The sequence below is a fragment of the Lepidochelys kempii genome, chromosome 3, assembly GCF_965140265.1.
Source record: "Lepidochelys kempii isolate rLepKem1 chromosome 3, rLepKem1.hap2, whole genome shotgun sequence".
Classification (NCBI taxonomy): Eukaryota; Metazoa; Chordata; order Testudines; family Cheloniidae; genus Lepidochelys; species Lepidochelys kempii.
In genome coordinates, this window is record NC_133258.1 from 107925663 (window position 1) to 107951056 (window position 25394).

The 25394-nt window shown below is 41.3% G+C and overlaps 1 protein-coding gene across 2 annotated transcripts in view; it reads left to right on the top strand.

Annotated features, from left to right (window-relative positions):
- VTA1 (vesicle trafficking 1) overlaps nt 1-9403 on the top strand; it is a 75822-nt gene extending 66419 nt beyond the window's left edge. For both annotated transcript variants that reach the window (XM_073337486.1, XM_073337487.1), the window contains exon 8: nt 8049-9403. In XM_073337486.1, the coding sequence (XP_073193587.1) occupies nt 8049-8194 (146 nt within the window). In that variant the 3' untranslated portion in view covers nt 8195-9403. The remainder of the gene's footprint in view (nt 1-8048) is intronic.
- Nucleotides 9404-25394: the final 15991 nt, after the last annotated feature.

Below are 25394 nucleotides of genomic sequence, written 5' to 3' on the forward strand. Positions count from 1 at the left end.
TTCCGGTGAGGACGATGCTCCCTTCGCATTACTCCTCGATGGCCTTGTCGAAGCAACGGGCGGCAGCTCCACCAGCACTGGGTCCAGTACCGGAAGTCCATTCTGAGGTCAGGGTAGAGGATCCCATATCCACCCCTAAACCTCCCTCTCCAGCAGCTGCCAAGCCCTCTGCGCCACCACCGGAAACCAAGTCTTCCTTATCTTCCCTGGACAAGGCAGTTGTGGGACCTTCCAGGGCTAGCCCCCCGGATGACTTTAGGGAGCATCAAGCCCTTTTCCAGCAGGTGATCAAGTACTCAGGGCTCGAGGTGCAGGAGGACACCCTTTTCAATGTCCTCTCAGCCTCCATGCCCGCCTGGGTTGCCCTGCCGATACACGATGGGGTCCTCAAGATTGCCAAGTCACTGTGGCAGACCCCATCCTGCATCCCGCCCACCTCGAAACGGGCAGAGAAAAAATACTTTTTGCCCGCCAAAGATTTCAAGTACCTTTATACTCACCCAGCCTCAGGCTCGCTGGTTGTATCTGCAGCCAATGAAAAGGACAAGCAGGTTCCCACCGCCTCTACTCCAAACATAAAGAAGCCAAAAAACTCAGTTTATTTGGCAGAAAAATTTATTCAACAGCCAGCCTACAATTCCAGGTGGTGAACTATCAGGTCCTGCTGGGCCAATATAATTTTAATCTTCGGGACAGTCTTAAAAAGTTCCAGGATTCCATTGCTCAGGGTCAGGTTCAAGAGTTTGGCACCCTGGTAGAGGACGGTGGCAGCCAGATGCTCCCTGCAAATGGCATGGGACTCAGTGGCAAGGGTGGTCTCATCATCTGTGGTCATGCAATGCAGCTTCTGGCTCCAAACAGTGGGCCTCTTCCAGGAGATGCAGGCCTCGATTCAGGCCTTTGATGGAGTTGGACTCTTCTCCGATCAGACAGACGCCAGGATACACGGGTTGAAGAACATGAAGGCTACCCTTTGCTTGTTGGGCACGCATATCCCGCAGTCTGCCAGAAAGCCATTCAAGCCTCTGCTGCCATCAAGGCCTTGGCAAGCCTGGTAGGGATCTGCCAGAAAGGATGCTCGGTTTGCCATCGCTGCCCTTCCTCCCGCTCACCAGCCCAGCCGCTAAACCCGCTGAACACTCGGGCGGCCAAAAGTGATCGTTTTGTGGATGCGCTCGAGAGCGATGCCCCAGTCATCCAGACGGATCCTGCCCATCCTTTCCTCAACTGCCTTAGTCCCTACCACTCCACCTGTTCGTGGGTTACATTGGACTGCTGGCTTCTGGACACAGTAGCTCAAAGCTATACCCTGCAGATTTTGGATACCCCTCCTTCCTGCTGCCCTGCTTCCCGACCCCTCTGCAGGGACCCCTTTCACGAGCAACTCCTGGTTCAGGAGGCCAACAAGCTCCTGCAGTTGGGGCTGTGGTTCCTCAAGAAATGGAAGGAAGAGGTTTCTATTCCCAATACTTACTAATCCCAAAGGCCAAGGGTGGGGCCTTAGACCCATCCTGGACCTGGGTGGCCTCAACAAGTCTCAAGAAATTGAAGTTCTGCATGGTCTCCCTGGCCTCCATTATTCCCTCTCTGGATCTGGGGGACTGGTACACCGCTCTCAATTTAAAGGACGCTTACTTCCATATCTCCATATTCCTGGGACACAGACGTTTCCTGCATTTTATAATGGACAGGGACCACTTCCAGTTCGTGGCGCTACCCTTGGGCCTGTACTCGGCCCCCAGGGTTTCATGAAATGTGTGGTGCCAGTAGCAGCTTACCTCAGACGTTGGAGGGTCCAGATCTTTCCGTATCTCAATGACTGGCTCATCAAGGGCAGGTCTCCGGAGAAGGTGCAAAGAAACCTCAATCTGGTGCACTCCACCTGCAGCGACCTGGGCCTGTTAATAAACATAGAAAAGTTCACATTAATGCAAGTCCAGCACATAGAGTTTATCGGAGCAGTTCTTGACTCCACGCGAGCCAGGGCCGTCCTTCCAAAAGAATGCTTTCAGGATCCCGTATAAGGAGACATTCAGTCACCACGGCCCACACATGACTGCAGCTGATGAGCCACATGGCATCATGCACATACGTGGTCAGTCATGCCCGGCTTCATTTATGACCCTTGCAAACGTGGCTGGCAATGGTTTACGTTCCCAGCAGGCATCCCCTGGACCGAGTGGTCACAGTACCGAACCACATCCTCTCGCCCATGGACTGGTGGTTAGACCCCAAGTCAGTGTTTCCGGGAGTTCCCTTTTTGTCCCCAGCACCATCGCTCACCTTGGTCTTGGACGCATCGGACCTGGGCTGGGGAGCCCACCTGGGCTAGTTCAACACCCACAGCTGCTGGATGCAGAACGATGTAGCCCTTCATATCAATGTCAGGGAGCTCAAGGCGGTGCGCCTGGCCTGTCAGGCATTCTTGCTCCACCTGAGAGGCAAGGTGGTGCAGATCCTCACAGACAATATGGCTGCAATGTATTACATCAACAGGCAAGGCGGTGCCCGGTCTTCAGCCCTGTGTCGGGAGGCACTCAGCCTCTGGAACTTTTGCGTGCAGCATGCCATCCATCTGGTGGCTGCTCACCTACCTAGAACCAAGAATGTCCTGGCAGATCACCTCAGCAGGACCGTCTTGTCTCGCCACAAATGGTCCCTCCATCCAGAGGTGGTCAGCCTGATCTTCTGAAGGTGGGGAACTCCCCAGGTGGACCTGTTTGCATCCAGATGAAACAGAAAGTGCCACATATTCTGTTCTCTGCACGGCAGAGACAAGGGATCCCTGTCGGGTGACTTCTTGATTTCATGGTCGGGAACGTTGATGTACGCCTTTCCACCGGTGCCGCTTATCCACAGGGTCCTGCTAAAGGTAAAGCAAGACAAAGCCTCTGTCATCCTGATAGTCCCGGTGTGGCCTCACCAGCACTGATTCGGCATGCTGCTGGGTCTTTTGGTGACCGACCCACTGCAGTTACCTCTCCGACTGGATCTGCTGCACCCAAACCTGGCATCTCTGCACCTGATGGCATGGCTGCTGCATGGCTAAGTATGGGTGAGCGGGAGTGCTCTTGCTGCACAGCAGGACCTGTTGGACTGTAGCAGAAGCCTTCCACCAGGGCTACCTATGTAGCAAAGTGGAAATGCTTCACATATTGAGCCTCAAACAAGCACATTCGTCCAGAGGAAGCCCCACTGCAGAACGTCCTGGACTATTTGTTGCATCTTAAGCTTCAGGGCTTGTCGTCGTCTTCGGTCAAGGTACACCTGGCGGCCCTTTCGGCATTATGCCCTCCGCTTCAGGGCAGGTCGATCTTCACCCATCCCTGACAGTGCAGTTTCTGAAGGGTCTAGAGCATCTGTACCTGCACATCCAGGACCTGGTCCCCCTGTGAGTCCTGAATCTTATGCTTTTAAAGTTCATGGGTCTCCCCTTTGAACCATTAGCTTCCAGCTCCTTTCTGCTTCTCTCCTGGAAGGTCTCCTTCTTGGTCGCTATAACTTCAGCCCAGCCGGTGTTCAAAATCAGGGCGCTCACATCATAGCTTATACTGTCTTCTACAGGACAAAGTCCAGCTGCGTCTGCACCCAGCTTTTCTGCCCACGGTCATTTCCCAGTTCCACGCTGGCCAAGACATTTACTCACCCGTCCTCTGTCCAAACCTTCGTGCATCAGATGAGGAGCACAGGCTGCATACTCTGGATGTCAGACTGGCCCTGGCCGCCTCATTGATAGCCATTCCGTACATCAACGCAATTATTCATTGCTGTCGCAGGGAGGATGAAGGGTTGCCCGGTGTCAGCCAGAAAACCTCGTTTTTGATCACTGCCTGCATCCGCTACTGCTACAAGCTGGCGAAGGCACCTCTGCCGGCAATCATGACGGCTCATTCCACTTGAGCGCAAGCGTCTTTGGCAGCCTTCCTGGCACAGGTGTTGATCCAAGAAATTTGTCTGGTCACCACCTGGCCATACGTTCATAAGTTTGTGTCGCACTACGCATGACTCAGCAGGCGCGAGACAACGCTGGCATTGGCAGAGTGTGCTACAAGCCTCACGACAGTGAACTCCAAGCCTACCTCCATTGATACTGCTTGCAAGTCACCTAGAATGGAATCGACATGAGCAAGCACTCGAAGGGAAAAGGGTTACGTACGTTTCATAACTGTTGTTCTTCGAGATGTGTTGCTTCTGTCCATTCCATTACCCGCCCTCTTGCCCCTCTGTTCCAAGAAGGAACTGAGAGGGCGTGGGTCAGTGGTACCTGATATACTGCAGCATGAGCGCAGCACTCTAGAGGGCACCACAGCTGGCTCTACGGGTGCCGCTAAGGCAAAAATCTCTTGACAGCCATGCACGTGGGCACACGCACCCCTAGAATGGAGTGGACATGAGCAACACATCTCAAAGAACAACAGTTACGAAGGGGAGGGAACCGTTTTTTCTTGTTTTTAAAAAAGATATGTTCTAGGAGGAATTATTTTGGGGAAGTTCTATGGTCTGTGTTAAATAGGAGAGCAGACTAGATGATCACAGTGGTCTTTTCTGGCCTTGGAATCTATGAATCTATTAATTTAAGCGATACAGTAAAAAAAAAATTCAGTTTAGTTACATTTTGAGTATCTTAACTGTTTCTTTTTAATAGGAAAAGAAACTTTCTCTATTTTAAATAATTATGGTTCCAATTAGTGCATTGTTCGTATATTTAAAGAATGGTTAAAGCACTGCTAACACATACTAATAATTTTAATCACCGTCACAGCTTTGATTTTCTGTGGACTATATCTAAGGCCTTGCCTATACACCACAGTGCATTGGTTTCATTAAAACTGTGGTTTTAAACCAATTTATCTAAACTTGTCCAAGTTGTGAGTAGCAATTTAAATTAAATAATAAATCAGATATTGTGTAAAATATCAATTGTTTTTCTTTCAAAAACTGCTTTCCTTTCTCACTACATGATTTTCTTATCCCTCCTCAAAATGCCCTTCATCATGTTCCTAATTGCTGAGCTGAAAGAATCATGGCTGGTGGAAGTTAGCTTTGGATTGCAAATGACTATCAAATTTCAGTAATGAATATAACTACTATACTAATATTATTTCAGGATTGGTACAGCATAGCTTTTCCTGTGTGTCAATATTTTTCTTGCCTTTAAATTATATAGGTTGAAATTAATTAGTTACTAAATGGACAGGCTATCTAAATGATAGCTTTGAAATAACTACAAATATTGTAGTTTTTCTCCACATTATTTCCAAGTAAATACTTTAATAAAGTATTTCAGGAAAATTACAGTTGACTTTTTTTCTATACTCTCTCTCCATTGTGAGATGCTGACTTTAACAGGAGCTGAGGCTGCTCGGAACGTGATAGGATGAGGCCCTTACTGGGTAAACTTTGGTTTATAAATTAAAATTGCTAGAACCTTTCCCTAAAGTGTTGATATGGTGGTATCTGAAGGAGGCGTCATAAAATATAAGACTTCATGCCAACAAAACATTAATAGACCGGGTGCTGTAAAAATAAGATTAGGTGGGTTAATTTAGGCTTTGTTCCAGTAAATTAGTTGAATACTGGAATGATGCCGTGTCTATTTTTTAAAGAATGATTTTCTAGTTTCTTTTGGCATCATAATATGAAGGAAAAAATGTCTAAGGGGAACTTGTTCTTCTTTTACTTTTCAAACGTATACTTTTACTTCTTTTACTTTTCACACAAACCCAGTGTGGTGGTGGAATTCAGCCTAACTGGTTTGACTCAGTTAAATGTCACTTAGGCTAATAAATATGGACAAATGTATACATACCAGGTATGTATGAGTATATTTTTAAAAAAGGCGTAAACTGGCTCATCTGATTCACTAAAGTACACTGCCATCATACAGTAATCTTACAGGTTTGACAGGTGCCAGATGCCAGAATATTCAACATCTATTCTTTCTCAGGCTTTATATTTTGAAGATGAAAGTAGGTGCGGGTGTGGAGTGTGATTTCAATTCGGATAAAATTAAATCTCAAGAGCTTCTTTCCTGATCATATGCTGTTTGTTTTGGAGGGCTGGTTGTTTCACTGACCTGGTTTTACTGATGAATCTCAATGATACTAAATGTTTCTGCACTGTATGACAGTCGTAATTATCATCTGGATTTGGCTGTTATGTGTATGCTAACTTCTTGCCATATAACAAAATTGAACCCAAAAGAATCTCATTTATAATTTGCTTTGATTGGCTGATATATGTTGTCCATCTTCAGTAATATAGATACTTAAATCATTATTTAACTTATTCATCTGAAAAATCATTGGTACTTATTCATCCAGGACATATGAATCAGATCCAAAGAAGGTTAAACTGAAATTAAAAATATTAAAACAAGCTTTAAAAATTGTATATAGATTTTGTCCACTAAACTATGTCTATCAATTGACAAACAAAAAATGTGTACTGTAGATTTAACTTCTTTAAACAGAACACAGCAACCATAAAATGTATTTTCCTGGAAAAATGGAGTAATAATAATAATTAATAATACCTAGCTCTTATTAGAAAATGAACAAAGATATTTAGTTTTTAATATTTACTATCTTCCCATTTTTTTTATTTGCCCCAAATCAGCTGCCTAAAAGTGGAAAAATGGATGAGGAAATATAATGGGTACTTAGAAACATTTCTTGATAAGTAAACAACTGAGATTATGAAGTAAATATTTGCATAATATCAGCAACTACACAGTTGGTGAGTTTCAGAAAAGGAAATCCAGCTGAACTGAACTGTACAGGATAAAACTCATATGTTTATATTCATGTTTAAACATTCAAAGAATTACGTTTACAATATCTGAGTTTAAACAGGTTTTCTGTTATTAAAACCCCCATTGTATAAGAAATGAATGCTAAATAAATATTCATTTTAAATACTAAAATATTATGACCTGATATAATAGGTGGTTATGGGAGCCCTGGATTAAATAAATTTATATTAATGTCCAATATAACACATGGTTTTTAAACAAAAATTTTCTGATGAATATGACAAAGAAGATCCCTCAGGACCACAAATTTTCACCTTGAGTAGCATTGATAGAAGTAGGATTATTTACAGAGTAAAATATACTATTCATTATGAGCACAGGTTTCAGAATCGGGCCCTAAATTATATTGGCTACATGAGCGTTAGCCTTAACTTGCATTGAATTGGTTAAGCCCTCAGTGCAATGCATTTAAGCACATGCTTAACTTTAAGCACATCAGTGGGACTATTCACATGCTGGTCTGCTGAATCAGGATTTACATCTCCAACACCTTTTTGAAAAGTAGGAGTGTGTGTGTGTGTGTGTGTTTGAGAAGTTTGTACAGATCAATGTTCGGGTTTGTTACAAAAAAGCTTTTGGCTGGTGTTTGTCAAAATTACAAAAATAGGTGAATTAATAGAGCAATCTTGCTTTCTCTGATTACGTAAAACTGAAAATATTGCAGATATGTTGATAATATTGGGACAAATGCTTTAGTCTGTTCCTCAATAGGTAAAAGTAGAAATGTAGTATTTGCACAAATATCTCAATAGGGGACGTTTCTGTATCTGGAAGGTTATACAGACACGGAGAGAATGGCTTCAGCTGTGAGTGTATTATTCCATGCTGAGAGTAAAGCAGTTACACAATAAACACATAAGCCACTGTCCTTGTTTCACGCAGGTTGTAACATGAATACAGTTAACTTACTATAGTTTGAAAGCTCTTCTGAGCTACCTCAGATAAAGGGCAGATCTTTCTCAAAGGTATTGGTTTACTCATAAAAGGCACTGGATCACATAAATGTCCAGATTTTGAAGGTCCCCATATAATATTAGAACGAACCAAAGAAACTGAGAATTATACATGAAAATGAACTTAAAAATAACGGCGTAGGACCAGCACTTCTTCTCATGCCCTTTGTTAACATATAAACAGACTACTTCAAGCATTTTAAGTAAAACATTATGCTTGATCTGAGATAAAGCCCTGAATTTTCTTATATTTTTACTTCTTAATTATCTTGTTTTTGCAGGGGAAGTCCGTTTGACACCAGAGGACTTTGCCAGAGCTCAGAAATATTGCAAATATGCTGGCAGTGCTTTGCAGTATGAAGATGTGAGCACTGCTGTGCAGAATCTACAGAAGGCCCTCAAGTTACTGACTACAGGCAGAGAATGACGCCTTTGTCCAGCAGATTCATGTCTTTTGCCTAAAGAACTAACAATCCATTACTTTACCTTCTGCCTATCAGGGGGACACAGTTACATGAAAGCTCTCAATTCCATTGACCATGACAATGAAATCTGTTTCTCAGTATTAGATCCCTGATGTAGCACTAATCAGCAAACTCAACCGGTTTTCATTTTCCACACAGTGGAACTGGAAACATATGGATGGAGTGATGTGATCAAGATACTGGAGAATGCACTCTGAACACTGTTTAAGAGTTAGAATTAATGCAACAGTATTTAGAGTGTTTAAGGAAAAACATGGAATCTCTCTTTATTGTTTTGGAAAAACAAAGTAATGTGCTCTACTAGCATTCATTGAGTCTGAATTTATCACTGTTAATAAAATTTCAAATGAAAAATGGCTTTGGGACTGGAAATAAAAATTAGGGCTTTTCTACTGAAATTTAGATAGCAGGAGTGTGGGGCCGGATGGATCATGAAATGATCTTAATGTACATCCAGAAAAGTCCTTTTTAAAAAATACAACTTAAATACAACTAAATTGTTATGGTATTATCTGAGACCAAGTTAAAGGTGTGGGAGGCTTGAAAAGAAGAATACTGAGATTTAATTGATAATTTATTGTACTGGAACATCCATTTCTTGAAGCGTTGGGCAAAGACATTTAGATGTTCTTTTTCCTCCCCCTCACATATGTGTGAGTGTGTGTGGACGGCTACGTATTGATTCTGGTAACTGTTACTCATTTTGCATGGACAATTTAAATTTTCTATATTAAGGATAGTTAAAAGAAGGTGGTACTAGTGTTAACCAGAGATGAGCCCAAAGCCCAGATCCTAACACGGTGGATTTAAGCTTCACAGCTGCCCCATTTCTTTCACCAGCCAAATGACCCCTCAACCAAATGCCTAGACTTTGACACCTTCATAGTCTCTGTTTAGAACCAAACTTTGCAGCTCAGGTTCATCACTATGGTTAGTGCGACAGAGCTAGTATCCTCCCCTGCTTACTTTCTTGTGGAGATTTTGGAGATTCTAGAACTGATTAAAATATTTTGGAATTTGAACTCTGAACATTTTATAGGCTTTGTCCTGGGGAATTATGGAGCTATTGATTGTTAAAACTGCATCCATGCTGTATAAAAACAAATGAATAAAAGATTCTTAAATTAGTATGATCGCCTTCAATGAGTACACTATGTAGTTTGTCTATTTGTATAATACATCTTTGAATACCAGTAAAACCTGATAAACGTCTTTCTTTACAAAATACCAAATCAGATGTGCACACCTGTTCATGCCTACACTATTTTCCAGGGATGGAAATATAGCTGGTATTTAAAGTACATAAAAGCAGCCTAATGGTATGTAAAATCTGGTATGCAAAGCACATCCAGTTAAAACTGCAAGCTCTGTTCAACAGCATGTTTGAAAAGGTAGTGTGATCATTTGTAATATATTTTTAAGCATTTTAATTGAGTACAAATTAATACATAAAACAAGTTCATTCTTACACGTCTAAGAATCCCAACTTAAACAATGTTTGTGTGTGTAAGGGACGTTGTTGCAAGTTTAGAACAAACAATTCTGAAGCATTACTGACAAATAACTTTTTGTAGCTCTTGGCAATGAGCTCATGGTTCATTATAGTACTTTAAGCACGTCAGAGATGCTTCAGTTTGCTGAACGAGCCCTTGTCACCATCAGACAAAACTATTGGTAAATTCTTCCATATATATGGAATCCCTTCATTTTATATATATATATATATATATATAAAATGAAGGGATTTTATTGTCACTAGAAAAGCTGGATTTTAAGAAAAATGATATGTTGACTTATCAACCTAGAGAAACCTGTTGCAATCTAGAAATTATTTTAAAAGTATACAATTTGGTCTAGCACTTTTCGTCTTAGGTTCACACAGCTAATTATAAATATTAAAGAATAAAGCCCCAGAGTACCCTAGGGAAGAAGCTAAGTTTTGCTGTTTGTCTGACTTATACGTTAAGTAAATGTTACGCTTTGTTTTAATAATGTTTCTCAAATGAGTACAGTGTTAGTCGGGGCTTTTGAAATTAAAAATAAGTTTTCTCTTGGAAGAATTTAGTGAGCCAGTACAATGGATTAGAAGGAAATAATTGAGTAGAAGTATACACTGAATTTATAGGTTGCTCAAGAAGGAGGACGACTGGCTGCAGGTTACAGGTAATATGTTAAGTCTCCAAGGAGCATCATCAGTGGAGCAGCCCCGGGCAGTTCCACAGGGGCAGCAGTTGCAGCATCTAGCTTTTCCAACCAGATGACAATTTCAGGGTGGTGTCTGCGAAAGGGATGGAAATTTAAAATGAGTTGAACTAAAAGGTTTCCAAAGCTGTTTGCGAGGGTCTCAGTAGCATTTTTTTCTTAAACTGCTTGTATGGATTCCCCTCCCCCCGCCCCAGAGGAAATCCTCTAATATTCTGTTGCCTGTAAATTCAAAAGTAATCTAACGCTGAACTCCAAAACACAATCTTTTAATATTTTTAAACAGATCAAGGCATTTTATGGTACAAAAAGGGTGTTTCCCTTTCAGGGACTTATTTTTAATTAGCTATTGTTGACAAGCCAGCTACTACAGATAATCTGCTGGCACACTACCTTTTTTCATCTACACCTAATCTAATTCTGTGTGCCCTTCCCGTTGACTTAATTAGAGGTTGTGTTGCATCCATGTAACTGAAGGCAGAATTTGGCCCAACTGTGTTCAGCCAAAAGAAAAAGCGATTTAAAAATGGATGTTTGTAATAAGCATTTTGCTCTATGAATAAATAATTTCCTATTGAGTGCTTCTCATCCAAACAGATGAACTTTGCAATTTATGAATATTCCACTGAAATAAGGCCTTTTCTGGGATTAGCTTAATATGGCAGCTATTTCAAAAGTTTACATTAATGTTATGCAACAGTTTAGGAGCAGTGACGTTGCTGTATCCAGCTGATGCAGGGAGGATTTAGGTAAGTAGAATGCAATTAACCTAATTGGAGTCTGGCACAGACACTGAAACAAGCAGCCTTGATCTTAAGTAGCATGGGAGCTTTTAATAAGTGTCCATGAACTCATTTTACATTCTTTCAGAAAGGTGATACCTCCACCCACAGCTCTCTCTAACATTGTGCTGGGAATTAGTTTAATACTGACTTAACCAGGAGTGTCACTTGCTGAGTCATACACCATTGCCTGCAAGTATAAATCTGGACACATTATCCACATACCAGTCAAACCTTACCCTGCTTAGCTTGTGAAAACTGAACCCACAGTCTACGGAGTGTAGAAAACATAAATAGAGCCTTGGTTCTTCTATGTTCATTTTTGTTATTAATAACTTTCAGAATACTACATTTATTAAAAGGTTTCAATTAGTATTAATTTTATGCATGGGTATTTCTGTAGCACTGATTTTCTTAATACTTTTAGAGTTCTAAGTTTTAAACTTCCACCTGTCCTGTAGGTAGGAAAAGTGTCTTGCAGTAGTTGTAGTTCAGGAGTTCAAGTGTTCTGTGGAATTCACCCTGCAAGGCAAGAAATCCTCTGCATGACACAGTGGGAACCCTTAAGAAGCGTCACGGTTTTGAAAGACTCTACCAATTCTGGAGATAGTCCATTAGAATTGCTGCCATCGTTTCAGTTGATGGAATGTTTCAAAGATGACCGGTGTTGGTAAAATTGTATAGGGTCACATGTAACCTTTAATTGAAATGTTCCATTAACATTAAGTTGTTAAAGATACGGTTGCAGTAACACCCAATTTAGTTTTCAGGTTTGAGCTTCTAGGTCGGTTACAGAAAATTTATATAGTAAGAGACCACTAGGCAGCACTTCGAATGATAAAACCAAACTTTATTAAAGAAAAATGATTAGTTAAGTAAATGGGCATGCAATTACTACTTGCACAATACTACAATAATACTTACACTCAAAGATGAAAGTGTATCAGTGGGTGATCAGTCCACTGACAACAGAGTGAAGTATAGCCTTATAATTCTGTTCCTTTTTTATGTTAATTGGAGCTCTCTCCAAATTAACAAAACTACTCCTTTTGGAAAGCATTGTAATACAAATTAACATTAAACTGTCCCTTACCATAATTATGTTTCTACCACCTCTTTTTGGCTTTTTGCATTACTCATTACTTTTTACATTAACAACAGCACCAATGTCCTTCCCATACTATCAATACAGATATCATTTTAATAAAACATGCCAGAATTTTCAAAGAATTCTAGGGATTAAAACCTTGCTCAAGTCAGTTATAACCAAAACATAACCATAATATAACTTTGGGTCATGTCCTTGCTAACTTCAGTTTTTGCATCATACTATCCCCAACCTATCTCTTTACTTTCTCATACTAGCAACTTCAATTTCCCATACTCCGCTACGCTTAAACTAACTTAGGCCCAAAACCTAATTTCTACTTATTTCTTAAATGAAACCATCCTATAGGCTACACAAGACTCAGTCTGAGAAAGCATTCCCATTTTGATTTTCACCTATATAAACTATATACAGGGAAGGTTATTGTATTGTGATGGATTGGTACGTATATAGAATATTATAATGTAAATATAGTGGTTGTAATTAAAAATGCCAACCAAAAGTCTTCACAGTTATCTCTTATCCCAAGTATAGATAAAATCTGAGGTAAAGTAGATACAAATAGGTGGATAATGTTGGCAAATGTGTTAAACATTGAATACTATTAATAAATAAAAGCAAGGAACCAGTTAATACAGTACCAAAAATGAGATTTTAATTGTATGTTGTTTCAAATAACGCTCTCCCTTTTATGAAGACAAAAAAATAGGACCTTGGTTTCATGACTAGAGAAATATGCATATTAACTTAGGAAAAGGTTTAGACTTGCACAAGGTTGAAGGGCATTTCCTTTCTATTGTTATGAAGTCTTCATAATGACTGTAGTTGAGGTTAAGATGCTTTCCAATGTAAATGTGATTCTGACCATCAACTTTCTTTTAACAAGCTCCTCTCCATACAGCTTCTGGAATAGAGCATGGCCAATGGTTAAAGCATCAGATCTGGGTCATGGGAAAACATCCTCCTCTGCATTTGACACCAAATCTTGAACCGTGTGATCCCAGCAGCACCAGCAGCTTTCTGATGGTCACCGGAGTTCTTATGATCTCCAGTATTTGACTCCTAACCCAGCTCCTTGTGGGAGGTACAGGTGATGGTATCCCTTCTCTTGCTTTATTTTCTCACCACATCACAAACACACACACAGTTAGAGAAAAAGGGAAATGTCACACAGGACTCAAAACATGAAAGTATGCCTTAGAATCATGACAATTTCATTGCCAGCAGCGAAAGGGTCATTCTCATTTGAATGCCAGCAGCGTTCTTGGAGAGTTGCAAAAATATTTGGAGGGATGGTCTCTGTATCAAGAAGCTTAGTCTGAACAGACAGGCAATTCTCATATATAATGCTCTAGATTTCCAAAAACTGTGATACACAGAAATTCCTAGTGGTAAAAAAATCTTTAGAGGGGGGGTAGTCAATTATTTTTTTTCAAGGTCCAAAATTCTTGGTCAAGGTGTAGTCAAGGTCCAGACTCCAGAGAAACATTTTTCACACTGCAGTAACAAGATAATAAGTAAAAAGATTTCAGGTCCATTAAAAACATCTGGCAGTCCAGATTTAGCCCATGGTCCACCTATTGACTACCCCTTGTTTTGCACACTTGTGGGGAAAGTGGGGGCTCCAAGAACAGGCTCAACATGGAAACACAGTCTTTAGAGTCCTGTGTGGACCAAAGGGATCAATAGGATGAAGTGAAAGTAGAGATGTGTAGAGGCTTGAAGGCAAAGGGAAGAAGCATGACATAAGAAGGACCATACTGGGTCAAACCAAAGGTCCATCTAGCCCATTATCTTGTCTTCTGACAGTGGTCAATGCCAGGTGCCCCAGAGGGAATGAACTGAACAGTAATCGTCAAGTGATCCATCCCCTGTTGCCCATTCCCAGCTTCTGGCAGACAGAGGCGAGGAAAACCATCCCTGTCCTCCTAGCTAATAGCCCTTGATGGACCTATCTTCCATGAATTTATCTAGTTCTTTTTTGAACCCTGTTATAGTCTTGGCCTTTACAACATCTTCTGGCAAAGAGCTCCACGGATTGACTGCACATTCTGGGATGAAATATTTCCTTTTGTTTGTTCTGAACTAGCTGCCTATTCATTTCATTTGGTGACCCCTAGTTCTTGTGTTATGAGAAGGAGTAAATAACACTTCCTTATTTACTTTCTCCACCCCAGTCATGATTTTATAGACCTCAATCATATCCCCCCTTAGTCGTCTCTCTTCCAAGCTGAAAAGTCCCAGTCTTATTGATCTCTCTTCATACGGAAGCTGTTCCATACCCCTAATCATTCTTGTTGCCCTTTTCTGAATCTTTTCCAATTCCAATATATCTCCCTTTAGATGGGGTGACCACATCTGCACGCAGTATTCAAGATGTGGGCATACCGTGGATTTACATAGAGGCAATGTGATATTTTCTGTCTTATTATCTATCCCTTTCTTAATGATGCCCAACATTCTGTTCACTTTTTTGCCTGCTGCTGCACACTGAGTGGATGTCTTCAGAGAACTATACACAATGACTCCAAGTTCTTTCTTGATTGGTAACATCCAATTCAGACCCTATCATTTTATATGTATAGTTGGAATTATGGTTTCCAATGTGCGTTACTTTGATTTTCACCATCTGGTCCTGGTGACCCACCACTGTGTAATTTATCAATTTGTTCCAAAACCTCCTCTAACGACACCTCAATCTGGGACAGTTCCTCAGATTTGCCACCTAAAAAGAATGGCTCAGGTTTGGGAATCTCCCTCTCATCCTCAGCCATGAAGACAGATGCAATAAGACATGAGGCAAAAAGTAATAGGAAGATGGTGAAGGGATTCTAAGAGGAGAATGACGTGATTGGAATATCAAGTGAAGAAAATATCTTTCATCTTAGCATTTTGGATGGCTTAACAAGGAAGTGGGGGGAGTAGAGCAGGAGGTTGCATGACATGACATGACAACATGACAAATGACCCAGACATGGACAATGGATTTAAAAGTAAGGGCATATAGAGTGAGGAATAAAACCCAAATTTAGCAGCCTTGCTGTGGTGAAAAGAGTGAGAGGAGGAGAAGATGAGTGAAGTTGTCGGACTGTGTAATGGAGGATGGTGGAATTGTTAACAATGATGGAGATGATTGGGTATGGGAGCAAGGGAGAGTTATTTGACTTTCTGGTCCATGGTGCAGGTCTGCTCCCTAATGAATAAATGTGTAAATCAGATTTCATCATCTCCTTTTTCCAACACCAAGGTTGGTTAGGCTGAGGTTGTGAGCAGATTCCATCCGTATCTGCTTTGAGCCACCATTTGAGCCTGTTGGGAGGTTTCCTGGATGGTTTTATATACCATGTTATATTACTGTCTCTTTGTTTCAGAGTAACAGCCGTGTTAGTCTGTATTCGCAAAAAGAAAAGGAGTACTTGTGGCACCTTAGAGACTAACCAATTTATTTGAGCATAAGCTTTCGTGAGCTACAGCTCACTTCATCGGACATCCGTAGCCTCTCTCACCATGCACTCTTCCCCTGAGGAGAACAATTTTAGTCAGATACATGATTAAAATTAGGGGCCAATGAATACTGCATTAGGCAGCTGCATAATTTACAGGTTTTAGCAAATTGATGCTTAAATCTATAAAAGTGCTACCCTTTCTGCTCCACTTGCCAAGGCCCAAATGTGAGGTGCAGTGCCTGGCAGATGAAAATGAGGGACACAAAATATTAAGCATACAGAAAATGTAAAGTTCTGTATGATTGCTTCCTTGAGTTTAAACATTTTCTATCACCTGTATTCCTGATGTAAATAACTTTCAACAATAAGTGCAAGAAGCCAGCAAACATATGTGGACCATAGGTAACTTTGGGAATCAAATGAGTGATGTCCCTTGAAATTGGGCATAGTTGACAGATAGAGTTTTGAAACTTTAAATACTGCCAGAAAGCACAATGCTATGAGAGTTTCTGATGCCATCTGCCTCTGCTGGTAGAGATTATAACTTTTGAGTACTTGTGGCACCTTAGAGACTAACCAATTTATTTGAGCATGAGCTTTCGTGAGCTACAGCTCACTTCATCGGATGCATACCGTGGAAACTGCAGCAGACTTTATATATACACAGAGAATATGAAACAATACCTCTTCCCACCCCACTGTCCTGCTGGTAATAGCTTATCTAAAGTGATCATCAGGTGGGCCATTTCCAGCACAAATCCAGGTTTTCTCACCCTCCACACCCCCACACAAATTCACTCTCCTGCTGGTGATAGCCCATCCAAAGTGACAACTCTTTACACAATGTGCATGATAAACAAGTTGGGCTATTTCCTGCACAAATCCAGGTTTTCTCACATCCCCCCCACCCCCATACACACACAAACTCACTCTCCTGCTGGTAATAGCTCATCCAAACTGACCACTCTCCAAGTTTAAATCCAAGTTAAACCAGAACATCTGGGGGAGGGGGGTAGGAAAAAACAAGAGGAAACAGGCTACCTTGCATAATGACTTAGCCACTCCCAGTCTCTATTTAAGCCTAAAGTAATAGTATCCAATTTGCAAATGAATTCCAATTCAGCAGTTTCTCGCTGGAGTCTGGATTTGAAGTTTTTTTGTTGTAATATCGCAACTTTCATGTCTGTAATCGCGTGACCAGAGAGATTGAAGTGTTCTCCGACTGGTTTTTGAATGTTATAATTCTTGATGTCTGATTTGTGTCCATTTATTCTTTTACGTAGAGACTGTCCAGTTTGACCAATGTACATGGCAGAGGGGCATTGCTGGCACATGATGGCATATATCACATTGGTGGATGTGCAGGTGAACGAGCCTCTGATAGTGTGGCTGATGTTATTAGGCCCTGTGATGGTGTCCCCATTTACAACACACACTTTGCTTCTCTACAAAAGAAAAAGGACACTAAACTTTCTAAACTACTACATGCTACTAGGGGCCACAGCAATGGTTCCCTCAACCCACCTAGCAATATTGTTAACCTATCCAACTATACTCTCAGCCCAGCAGAAGCAGCTGTTCTATCTCGGGGCCTCTCCTTCTGCCCCTCCACCCCCACGAACATGATACAGTTCTGTGGTGACCTAGAATCCTATTTTCGACATCTCCGACTCAAGGAATATTTCCAAAATACCTCTGAACAGCATACTAATCCACAGAAGTCTCCCTACCAACACTACAGAAAGAGGGATTCTAGGTGGACTCCTCCTGAAGGTCGAAACAGCAGACTGGACTTCTACATAGAGTGCTTCCGCCGACGTGCACGGGCTGAAATTGTGGAAAAGCAGCATCACTTGCCCCATAACCTCAGCCATGCGGAACGCAATGCCATCCACAGCCTCAGAAACAACTCTGACATTATAATCAAAAAGGCTGACAAAGGAGGTGCTGTCGTCATCATGAATAGGTCAGAATATGAACAGGAGGCTGCTTGGCAGCTCTCCAACACGAGTTTCTACAAGCCATTACCCTATGATCCCACTGAGAGTTACCAAAAGCAACTACAGCATTTACTCAAGAAACTTCCTGAAAAAGCACAAGATCAAATCCGCACAGACACACCCCTGGAACCCCGACCTGGGATATTCTATCTACTACCCAAGATCCATAAACCTGGAAATCCTGGGCGCCCCATCATCTCAGGCATTGGCACCCTGACAGCAGGATTTTCTGGCTATGTAGACTCCCTCCTCAGGCCCTACGCTACCAGCACTCCCAGCTACCTTCGAGACACCACTGACTTCCTGAGGAAACTTCAATCCATCGGTGATCTTCCTGATAACACCATCCTGGCCACTATGGATGTAGAAGCCCTCTACACCAACATTCCACACAAAGATGGACTACAAGCCGTCAAGAACACTATCCCCGATAATGTCACGGCTAACCTGGTGGCTGAACTTTGTGACTTTGTCCTTACCCATAACTATTTCACATTTGGGGACAATGTATACCTTCAGATCAGCGGCACTGCTATGGGTACCCGCATGGCCCCACAGTATGCCAACATTTTTATGGCTGATTTAGAACAACGCTTCCTCAGCTCTCGTCCCCTAAAGCCCCTACTCTACTTGCGCTATATTGATGACATCTTCATCATCTGGACCCATGGAAAAGAAGCCCTTGAGGAATTCCACCATGATTTCAACAATTTCCATCCCACCACCAACCTCAGCCTGGTCCAGTCCACACAAGAGATCCACTTCCTGGACACTACAGTGCTAATAAACAATGGTCACATAAACACTACCCTATACCGGAAATCTACTGACCGCTATTCCTACCTGCATGCCTCCAGCTTTCACCCTGACCACACCACACGATCCATCGTCTACAGCCAAGCTCTGCGATACAACCGCATTTGCTCCAACCCCTCAGACAGAGACAAACACCTACAAGATCTCTGTCAAGCTTTCTTACAACTACAATACCCACCTGCAGAAGTAAAGAAACAGATTGATAGAGCCAGAAGAGTTCCCAGAAGTTACCTACTACAGGACAGGCCTAACAAAGGAAATAACAGAACGCCACTAGCTGTCACCTTCAGCCCCCAACTAAAACCCCTCCAACGCATTATTAAGGATCTACAACCTATCTAAAGGATGACCCAGCACTCTCACAAATCTTGGGAGACAGGCCAGTCCTTGCCTACAGACAGCCCCGCAACCTGAAGCAAATACTCACCAACAACCACATACCACACAACAGAACCACTAACCCAGGAACTTATCCTTGCAACAAAGCCCGTTGCCAACTGTGTCCACATATCTATTCAGGGGACACCATCACAGGGCCTAATAACATCAGCCACACTATCAGAGGCTCGTTCACCTGCACATCCACCAATGTGATATATGCCATCATGTGCCAGCAATGCCCCTCTGCCATGTACATTGGTCAAACTGGACAGTCTCTACATAAAAGAATAAATGGACACAAATCAGACATCAAGAATTATAACATTCAAAAACCAGTCGGAGAACACTTCAATCTCTCTGGTCACGCGATTACAGACATGAAAGTTGCGATATTACAACAAAAAAACTTCAAATCCAGACTCCAGCGAGAAATTGCTGAATTGGAATTCATTTGCAAATTGGATACTATTACTTTAAGCTTAAATAGAGACTTGGAGTGGCTAAGTCATTATGCAAGGTAGCCTGTTTCCTCTTGTTTTTTCCTACCCCCCTCCCCCAGATGTTCTGGTTTAACTTGGATTTAAACTTGGAGAGTGGTCACTTTGGATGGGCTATCACCAGCAGGAGAGTGAATTTGTGTGGGGGGGTGGAGGGTGAGAAAACCTGGATTTGTGCTGGAAATGGCCCAATCTGATGATCACTTTAGATAAGCTATTACCAGCAGGACAGTGGGGTGGGAGGAGGTATTGTTTCATATTCTCTGTGTATATATAAAGTCTGCTGCAGTTTCCACGGTATGCATCCGATGAAGTGAGCTGTAGCTCACGAAAGCTCATGCTCAAATAAATTGGTTAGTCTCTAAGGTGCCACAAGTACTCCTTTTCTTTTTGCGAATACAGACTAACACGGCTGTTACTCTGAAACCTAACTTTTGAGTGAGGTCTAAAACTTGACTCTTGGAGGTTGCCAGCTCTGTAAGGTATTTGAGAATTGAATTAGTTCCATGAGGCTCCATATGATTCTTTCTGCTCACACCAAATACAACCTTATTACACCCTTCCCTGAGAAATACACTTAAAGCACGAGGAAAGCTTGTAATTCATAGACACCACTGATTAAATACAGGTCTCATTGAAGAGAGTGAAGCATTTGGTTCTTGAGGATGAGAGACAGGCGTGGCCATCAAGACTTTGGATTCCAATCCTAAACCTGACACTAACTTGAGTGATTTTGGGCAAGTCACTTAACTTTTCCTTGCCTCAATTATCTCATCTGTAAAATGGGGATATGTATGCTTACCGCATCACAAAACTGTTGAGAATTATTTACTGGTAGTTTAACTTTGGCACAGTGCTTTGAAACTATAAAGCGCTGTATAAGGATTAAACTGAGTACACTTGAATCCAGTGCTATAAAAGTCTGTGCTCTTTGACAATATAAAATGTCTTTTCAAAGACTTTTAGCATGAGTCTATAGGAGTAAATGCCTAAGTTTGGTTAACAATCTAAGAACAATTTTTAATGTAAGAACACTACTGGGCATTGTTACTACATGTTTAATCATCACTAATCTTATTGATTTTGGCAGCATGTATTCCAAATACATTGTCACATCCCTTACTGTTTGGATTGTTCCTTCCCACGGCATACACACAACACAAGATGTAATAACTGCTGAGGGTTTAATTTATTTTCAAATCAAATGTCAAACCCTTTGGTTTTATTCCCTCATGCTCTCCATGAAGGAACACAAAAGAGTCTTAATCTCAAAAGATCAGAGGTGAGATAGCAGATTCAACAACTGATGGAAAAGTCTGTAAAAATGTAAAGGCTGGAAGCAGAAATAGCTACCAGATTTTCTTTCCTAACCCCCTTTTCTCCCCTCCCCCCAATAATATAGACATGCTCATTACAGAATACAGACTAGGTCCACACCATGAAGAATTTACAAGCTACTGCAGCAAGAAAAAATAGGATGTGACGAATGAAGTGAGGGAGGCTACTGTGAAGGTTTTATTTATATGACAATTGTATCGACATCGACAGAGGATGTGGATTTTAAGGAAGGGATTTGAAGAGATGGAGGGAGAGGGAAGTGGCAGACGAGAAATGACCATTCCCGGTGTAAGGAACAGCAGCGGTGGCAACAATCTCTTCATAGGGAGGCAAATTCCAGTCATCCGCCTCCCCACCCCAGCAGGAAGACCATTCTTGTTCTTGCTTGTCCTCTCCCACCTCCCCCCTCTCCCCCCATCTCCCTCAGCCAAGGAGTCTCTCTTACCACAGAATGTGTGAGTCGGTGCCTCCAGGGAGTGGAGTTTTCAGCAGACTTCCCTGTGCTCTGCCACAGAGGAACAGACTTCCTGTGCATCAGGTCACACCAAATTTTAAAGGCGCTGCAACCCCATGCACCAGGTTGCAACACAACTCGCTGAAGTCTGCCAGTTCCTCCTCTACGGAGGGCGACTTGGTCAAAATTCAGCGCTATTGCAACCACATAGCTGGAGCAATGCTCCCAACTGCCAGCTGCGCTGATTTAGTATGCGACCGCTGCTTAAAAGTGGTCTGGCCATGGTCACCCAGCTTTCCTCCAACACACACGTGTGGGAAGCTTAGAGAGCATTTTGAGGTTCAAGTTTGGGCTCACCCGTCCGGTCCATAAAGATACTTTGATCTCAGCACACAAATGTAAAGGAGTGTAAATCACATAAAATATACCTTCAGCATAACAAAAAAGAGCAAGTAAATTGGAAAGCACCATTTTGACAATAAGCTGATGTAAAGTATGGCTGAAAGGATGTCTTCCCAAAATTAAAAAACGACTTCTCCCAAAAATACTGGAAAATATTTTAAGAAATTAGTCAGTAGTTGTAAATCATTAAACTGTTAGCTAGTAAAGTAAATATAATAAACAAATAACTTACAGCCCCATGGAAACATGCTGGTTTCCTGTGCTTTCTATCTGCAAAGTTCATAGATTCCAAGGCTAGAAGGGACTATTGTGATCATGTCTGACCTCCTGCAAAACACAGGCCATAGAACTTTCCCAGGGTATCACACCCTTCATGCTTCAACCACCATTCCAGAGGACATCCATCCAGGCTTATGATGGGTTCTGCTTGATAACGATCCAAAGCAGAGCAGATTGATGCATATTTGTTTTCATCATCTGAGTCAGATGCCACCAGTAGGTTGATTTTCTTTTTTGGTGGTTCGGGTTCTGTAGTTTCCGCATTGAAATGTTGCTCTTTTAATACTTCTGAAAGCATGCTCTCAAATTTTGGAAGACACTTCAGATTCTTAAACCATGGGTTGAGTTCTGTAGCTATTTTTAGAAATCTCACATGGGTACCTTCTTTGCGTTTTGTCAAATCTGCAGTGACAGTGTTCGTAAATCAAACAACATGTGCTGGGTCATCATCTGAGACTGCTATAACATGAAATATATGGCAGAATGTGGGTGAAACAAAACAGGGGACATACAATTCTCCCCCAAAGAGTTCAGTCACACATTTAATTAACACATTGTTTTTTTAACGAACATCAGCTTGGAAGCTTGTCATCTGGACTGGTGGCCAAAGCATGAAGGGGCATACGAATGTTTAGCATATTTGGCACATAAATACTTTGCAATGCCAGCTACAAAAGTGCCATGGGAATGTCTGCTCTCACTTTCAGGTGACATTGTGAATAAGAAGTGGGCAGCAGTATCTCCCGTAAATGTAAACCAACTTGTTTGTCTTTGGTGATTGGCCTACAAGAAGTAGGACTGAATGGACTTGCAGGCTCTGAAGTTTTACATTGTTTTGTTTTTGAGTGCAGTTATGTAACAAAAAAAATCTACATTTGTAAGTTACACTTTCATGATAGAGATTGCACTACAGTACTTGAATGAGGTGAATTGAAAAATACCATTTCTTTTGTTTATCATTTTACAGTGCAAATATTCAATAAAAATAATATAAAGTGAGTATTGTATACTTTGTATTCTGTGTTGTAATAGAAATCAATTTGAAAATGTAGAAAAACATCCAAAAATATTTAATACATTTCAATTGGTATTCTATTGTTTAACAGTGCGATTAATCGTGATTAATTTTTTTGAGTTAATCGCGTGAGTTAACTGCGATTAATTGACAGCCCTAATTCATGCCCAATCTTACTTCGAGTATGGCAGTTTATTAATAGTTCATTTCTGAGGCACAATGTGGATCAAAACATAGGGAATATCTATCCACCCATATGAGTATGGGTTTGCAGGACCAGGTCTGTATTTAGTAAATATTTAGCCACCCAAGGTACTGTAACTAACCACAAGCATTTTCATTCATCAAAACCATTTGGCAGGTCGCATACAATAGATTATTTCAGACTCATCATAGCCAGGAAGTGTATTGAAATCTTGGGTGAATTTTAATGTAGATATTAACAACAAATTTGTATTTGCAAAACATGCATGCAACCACTCACGGTCACTGCGTTGTAACTCACCAGCCCTTTGATAATAGAAGGGCTACACAGTAGGCTCCCATCCTGCGAACACTTCTAGAAGTAACTTTGCCCAGGCCAATAGTCCTATTGAACTCAATGGGACTGCTCGTGTTGCGTAAGTGTTCGCAGGATGGGGGCCTAACACGTTTACAAGAGGCAGATTACTTTTGTGTAATGAAATATTTCCGGACTAGTGACAAAGGGCTTTTTGGTGCCAGAGCCATTGTGTCGCTAGTCCCTTCACTGTGCATGCTCTCATTTAGAGACCACCATAACATTGAGGCCAAGGCCTTCGCTTTTCTTTCATTTGCGACTATTTCCTACTAGAAAGGGCTATGTACTTCTGACACTTTGTAATAAATAATCAAGATAATCTTTTTTCCCAACTTATCTAGACTCCAGTAGATTTTCCAAGAAAACCAAGACTTAGTTTCCTTAGGTTTCAGAGTAACAGCCGTGTTAGTCTGTATTCGCAAAAAGAAAAGAAGTTCTTGTGGCACCTTAGAGACTAACCAATTTATTTGAGCATAAGCTTCCGTGAGCTACAGCTCACTTCATCGGATGCATCTCACGAAAGCTGTAGCTCACGAAAGCTTATGCTCAAATAAATTGGTTAGTCTCTAAGCTTTCGTGAGCTACAGCTTTCGTGAGATGCATCCGATGAAGTGAGCTGTAGCTCACGGAAGCTTATGCTCAAATAAATTGGTTAGTCTCTAAGGTGCCACAAGTACTCCTTTTCTTTTTCGTTTCCTTAAATGTTTCTGAAGTTGCATGGATGCATCAAGATACCTTTTCATGGATAATCTGACTGTGCCAAATTTTGCTGTCAAGGACCATGCAACATAGGATAAAATGATTTTATACAATATGTTAATTCTGCTGCCAAAGGTGCTGTCATTTCACTCTTACTGATTCCTAGGATAAGATTTAATTAAAAGAGCAGAGAGAAAAAAATAAATGAAAATAGAGGACAGCGCTATTAATTTTTGCTGGTAGGAGTCCTGCAGCTCAGCAAAAGAACATATACTGAATGTACTAGCACTAAAAAAAGCCTTTATTGATGAAGTGGGTTTCCACAGCTATCCTCCTTTCCAGCCAAACTCTGGGGAATGTACAATAACAAGATTTTATTGTGGAATGTTTGCTCTGCACAGGAATTTCTGAAGGAAAATGGGTGGAAAAAAAGAAACTAAACCCAGATTCTAAAGTTGAACCATGTATGGAAGTTGCAGCCAGTTTCATCTTTCATAACCTATATTCTGATCTGTGTCTAGGAAATGGACTGTTAGTAGATCTCCATTTACTCTCAATATAATTGAAATGTATGTTTTCTCTCACCTGTCTTTTTAATTTCTCCTCTGCCAAATATTGGACTTCCCTCCCTCCCTTCTTGCTTCCTTTTTGAATGCTCTCTGTTTGTTAGTTATATTATTGGATGTTTCATTTATTTTTCTGCAATGTGGACATTTTAATAAGAAGAAGATGCACTGTAATTTTTATATGTGTCAACAGAATTGGTATTTTTCAGTGTAATGGATATGTTTGTTTCTTGCTAGAAATAATAGAAAACAGATGTTCTGTATGTTGAAATTTCAAAACAATAAAATATAGGGAAGGAAAAGCTGCCTGAGCAAAACCCATGTGTGATGTAATTCTGTCGAACACAATGGATTAACACCAGGGATTAATTTGTCTTTGCAAGCAAAACCAGAATAAGAGAGAACTCTACAGATACATTTACATGCAGAACAACTCAGCCCTCTCAACTGCTGCTTTTTAAATCTCATTTTACAGTGGAGACGTAGGAAAACTAAAGGTTTTAGAATCTGATTTAACTTGGAGGTGAGGGGTGGAGAATGTTTATGTGTGACTTTGTAGTTGGCTCCACAGGCATTTAAACATATGGCAAGCCTTTAC